The sequence below is a fragment of the Monodelphis domestica genome, chromosome 1, assembly GCF_027887165.1.
Source record: "Monodelphis domestica isolate mMonDom1 chromosome 1, mMonDom1.pri, whole genome shotgun sequence".
Lineage (NCBI taxonomy): Eukaryota > Metazoa > Chordata > Mammalia > Didelphimorphia > Didelphidae > Monodelphis > Monodelphis domestica.
The window spans coordinates 423,234,241-423,239,962 of NC_077227.1; the positions used below are offsets into that span (position 1 = coordinate 423,234,241).

The 5,722-nt window shown below is 38.2% G+C and overlaps 1 protein-coding gene across 1 annotated transcript; it reads left to right on the plus strand.

The window, feature by feature from the left end:
• The first annotated feature begins 2,279 nt into the window (after positions 1-2,279).
• LOC100016966 (olfactory receptor 1B1-like) lies at positions 2,280-3,233 on the plus strand. Its single transcript, XM_001370631.2, has one exon. The coding sequence runs from the start codon at positions 2,280-2,282 to the stop codon at positions 3,231-3,233; it is 954 nt and encodes a 317-aa protein (XP_001370668.2).
• The last annotated feature ends 2,489 nt before the right edge of the window (positions 3,234-5,722 follow it).

Consider the following 5,722-nt stretch of genomic DNA (forward strand, 5'->3'; position numbering starts at 1 on the left):
TATAAAGGTATCAGGCAGGAGAAAGAGATGAACCTCATGTAGGAGATATAGAAGGAAAAGAGTTGAATTTGCAGAAACAAAATAATTCAGTGCCATGGAGCTAATGTAGGTGTTTCAGTGATGGAATCCTAAATTTTTGGAGTAACTTATGGGTCATATAATATAACTTCCAGTTTCTCTATCAATTCCTTCTATAATATCCTCACTAGCATGAATACCTCCTGTGATGGGGAACTCATTATTTCTCATTTCATTTTCAGACAAACAGTAAATTCTTTTCTATATTAAATTTAAGCTCGCTTCCTTATAATTTCCAAAAATTGTTTCTAGTTCTGGTCTCTGGAACAACTTGGATTTCTCTCTTATATGATAGTACTTTACATTTTTGAAGACTCCAATCCCATGTCTCATGTCTCTCTCCACATGTCTTGTCCTTATATAGCTGAAGTGAACTGAATTGCCTAAGCTGCAATAGACAGTGGGTGGCAAATCCAGGAGTAAGATCAAAGCTTCCTAAGTTGCAACACAGTGATCTTAACAAACACTATGTATTCACTATAGAACTGTGATGGTGAACCTATGCCATGCCAGAGAGGGCACTCAGAACTTTCTCTGTGGGCACACATGCTGTCATCCCAGCATAGAGTTTGCCAGAGTTTGTTACCAGAAAACCAGTAGGATAGGGACTGGGCTGCTTCCTTCCCCCTTGCCTGAAGACATTCATCACATCACCTACCCTTCTAAAAGGTTTGCCATCATTGCTTTAGAATGACTGCTGGACTAGAAACGATCTTAGGTCATAGATTTTAGAATTGGAGTGGGCTTTTTAAAACTAAAGGCTTTGCTTGAAATCTCTGAGTCTATGGTACTGGTGTAACCCCTTCACAAATGCCCATGAATGCCATAAGGACATTTCTAGTCATTTATATATCCACATATATATCCATGCATATATATATATACATGTGTGTTTATATATGTATATGTCTATTTGGTATAATTTTTATTGTTGTTCAGTCCTTTCAGTTGTGTTCCATTCTTTGTGATTCCATTTGAGGTTTCCTTGGTTAAGATAATGGATAGTTTGCCATTTCCTTCTCCAGATCATTTTATAGATTAGGAAACTGAGGCCAACAGGAATAAGTTACTTGCACAGGGTCACACAGCTAGTGTCTGAAGCCAGATCTGAACTCAGGAAGATGAATCTTCCTAAATCCATGCTTGACATTCTACCCATGCACCACCTAGCTACCTTCAAGTGGATTAATAGATATACTTAAAATGCTGTAAGACTTTTGAAATACATCGTATATATAAGTATACATGGGTACATGGCATATGTTATAAAGCTATGAAAACTAAAACTGCACTAAGACTTTTGGGACAATATATATTATAGGAAAAATGTGTACCTTTTGTTTTTTAACATATATATGTTTATCCCATGTATATGTCTTTTGTTTTTCTATCATAGTCATTTCCAAATATAGTTCCACCTATCCCCTCCTAGTAAATGTTCCTTGCATAGGGAATTACTTGGCTGGACCTAGGTGATCTGGGAAAACTTGGGTGGATCCTTTACCCTTCCCTTAAGAGAAGAGAAGGAACTTAAAGTAATTCCCATATCAGTGTATCCCAGAGCACCTGACCTCTGCTCTGTGCACATAAATGCTTTCTCTATAAAAAAAGAAACAAAACAGTTAAACAAACCTAGATGACACATGTATGTACATGATTGAGATTGCAAAATTCCATACCCATAGTTCTCCACCTTTTCGATGAAGTGAAGGAGGTATATTTATTTCCTCGCATCTTCTCTAGAGTTATGCCTTCTCATAATTAAGTAGAATTCTTTCTTTTTATTGTTCTTTTCATATTCTTTACATAACATGAATAAACTGGGATCCATATGGAAAATAATTTATCAAATAAAAATCACAATCCTTGACAAAATTATGAAACATGTCATGCAGTTTTATTTTTTTCCAATTGGATTGTAAGCATTTTAAGATTAAAGAGTATATCTTCTTTTTTTAATACAGATTATTTCTGCCTGCCCCAAACAGTGCCTAATTACCATACTCTATTCTATTTTGTTGCTCTATTGATTAATTAAAGGCAGAGAGGAATGAGCCACAAGAGAGGAGAGATTGAAAATATCAAACCAGGAAATTACTTCAGAATTAAATTATTAATTGTTCTGAGTGACATTTGTTTGAAAAATGACCTCATCTCTCTCTCTTTACTGACAGGTCACTCTGATCTTGCCCTCCTTCACCATGGCTTGTGCCTCTAATGCCTCACACACACCAATATTTCTTTTAGTGGGGTTATGGAAAGGTGGCCCTCCTAATAGTCTTCTTTTCCTGCTGTTCTTGACTGCCTACATGGGTGCTATGGTGGGTAACTTAACACTAGTCCTTCTTATCTCTTGGGACTCACGGCTTAGCACTCCCATGTACTACCTGCTACGTGGGCTCTCTGTGATTGACACAGGGCTGGCCACAGTTACCTTACCCCAGGTGCTGGCCCACCTGGCTTCTGCCCAACCAGCCATTCCTGCTATCCGTTGCCTACTCCAGTTTTTCTTCTTCTATGTATTTGGTGTCACGGACACACTAGTGGTGGCGGTCATGGCTGTGGACCGTTATGTGGCCATCTGTAACCCATTGCACTATCCAGCTGTAATGAACCAACAGGTCTGTGGCCGTTTACTAGCTTCTTGTTGGACTGTGTCCTTCATTCATTCTCTTCTGCATGTAGGGCTCCTATTTCCCCTCCAGTGGACTGGTGACAATGAGGGTGTTGTCTATCTCCCCCACTTTTTCTGTGATCACCGACCCCTACTGAAGGCATCCTGCTCTGACACTAAACCCAATGAGTTGGCCATCTTTCTGGAGGGTGGCTTGCTCATGATGGGACCCTGTATTCTCATTCTACTTTCCTATGCCCGCATTGCAATTACTATCTCACGGCTGCCCTCAGCTGCTGGCCGAAAGAAGGCTTTCTCCACCTGTGGTTCCCATCTAACCATGGTCACTTTCCTCTATGGCACCATCATCTGGGTATATTTTCAGCCACCCTCCCAGAATTCTCAGCAGCAAGACATGGCAGCTGCTGTGATGTATACAGCCATTACTCCTCTGGCCAATCCATTTGTCTACAGTCTCCGCAATAAGGATGTTAAGGGTGCCTTTCAAAGACTTCTTGTTCCCAATCGAGTCACCTCCTGATTGCTCTAGCTCTAAGACATGTGGTTCATGTGGGGACAGGAGGAGGCAAGTTTGAAGTCTGGTGAGTAACAATGATGAATGGGAATCATAAAAGGCATGGAAGAAACTTGGGCAATAGGATTTCAGGTGAGATGATAGACTTTGTGGTTCAAATATCACTTTGTAATTTTTGATATCCCAAACCACTCTGTGAGTTATGTAGTCAAAGTATTATTTCCCTTTTGTAGATGAGGAAACTGAGAGTCAGAGACATTAACTAACCTTTCTAATATTGGGTAGAATTTGAAATCAAGTCCTCTGACTACAAAGCTAATGATCTTTTCAACTCTGGTCCATGTTATGTTTTGTTTTATTTTCTGCCATGGGTGATTGAGGTGTAATGATAATAGAGAGAAGAAGACAGGTACACACCAAATTATAGTACAATGCTTCTGTCATTCACATGGGGGCAGTTTTTCTATCAACACATTCTCCATCCTTGCTACCCTGTAATGGACAATCTTCATTTCTCTAGCTATAAATACCCTAATGGTCCTCCTTGGGATAATGAACCCTATTTTAACTGGTTTGGTCCTGAGATGACAGAAACACATTCTAAAACTAGAGACTATACATAAAACCTTCTTAGCTAGGTAGATCCTGCCAAAGCTTGTGTTCTGTTGGCATAGTCTTCAGGAGCCCAGGCCCATTCTCAGATTAAGATGAAGCAACAGAGAAGGCCACTAATTAAAAGTAAAATATAAAATGGTACACAGCCCAGTGCCAAGATATAGAATACAGACAGGTGTGAATAAAATTGTCTCAGAAATCTCTCTATTCTCCAGAGTTTGGGGAAATTATTTCTATTACTAATACCACTGACATTTTTGCTGGTGTGTGTGTGTGTGTGTGTGTGTGTGTGTGTGTGTGTGTGTGCATTAGCATGTATCTGTACCAATTTACCTCCATGGATCTTATAGATTCACTTGATTAGTGACTCCTAACCTACATGAAGAGAACTCATAAGAACCTTTTGAATTACTTCAAAAGATCACTGAGTCTTTTTGTATCCTGAGCATTTCCATTTTAACCTTTATTTAGCACCAATACAAAATGCAACTTGATATGTAATAGCTATTGAGAGTACCTTCATGTTACTGAAGTTCCCAACCTAGAAGTCATCTTCAACTCTATACTTTTCTTCATCCCTATATCCAATTAATTATAAGTTCTGGGCATTACCACCTCAGCAACATCTCCCACTTTTGTCTCCTTTCATGTGGCCAAACTTTCAAAGTCTGACTCTTACCACCTCTCACAAGCATGACTGCAATAGCTTCCTAATTGATTTCCCCGTCTTCTCTCTCTCCTTCCTCCAATTAAGCCTCCACACAGCTAACAAACCGACATTCCTAAATCACAGGATTAACCATTCCACTCCCTTCCTCAGGAAGCTTCAGCTCTCTGTTGTCTCTAGGATAAAACACAGACTCTTTAGCTTGGCATTTCAGGTCCTTTACAATCTGTCTCCACCTCACCTTTTCAGACTTGTTTCCCATTACTTTCCTCTGTGATATTTAAGCAGACCCAATTAATGTAATTAGTTTCCTTTGTACATGACATTTTGCCTCCTGCCTTTGTATTGTTGCATTTGCTGCCTATCATAACTAGAATGTCCTTCTTTCCCCTCTCTGCTTCTTGGAATTCCTGGCTCTATTTAAGACTTAACATATGTGCTAGCTCTTAAAGGGACTTTTCCTATTCCCCCACAAATATTATCACTTCTTGTTACTTGAAATTATGTGGTATTTACTTCATCTACATATATATGCATATATGTATATAGAGAGATAGATATGCATGCACACGCAATATTGATTTACTTGTATAGATGCTATTTCCCTCCCATGTTGTATGTAAACTCCCTAAAGGCAGTGACCACTGATTTTTAAGACTTTTTACCTCTGTGGGTTGGCACAATATCATTGGCATTTAATAAATACTTGTTAAACAAAATTAAACTGAAATTAGTAATTTCACCTTTTGTGGGTTGGATAAATATCATGTAGAATGTATTTATGTCTGGTTTTCCTGTATATGCAATCTGTCATTATCAATAAAATACAAATTATCTTAAAAGTATTATTGAATTCCTAGTTTTTTATTTTAATATATTTTCTTTATCAGTGAGTGCAATAGTCCATATACCATCATGTGGGTAGAAAAATATTAAAAAAATATTTTTCCATACTATAAGTGGTCCTCACATTGAAGCCTGGAAACTATGTATGTAGAACTTAGTGTCTCCACTAATACAGATAATTTGGTGTAGTTGGTACAATAAATAGAGAAGTTGACCTGGACTCAGAAAGGCCTAATTTCATAATTAGGTTACGACATAACTAGGTTCAGTGTGAACCTAGGCAATTCATTTAACCTCATTTCACCCAATTTTTATATCTATAAAATAGGCATAAAAATCTACCTCCTAAAGTTGTTACAAAGATAAC

Coding starts and splice junctions, on each gene's coding strand:
- LOC100016966 (XM_001370631.2), top strand. CDS start 2,280: ATGGCTTGTGCCTCTAATGCCTCACACACACCAATATTTCTTTTAGTG.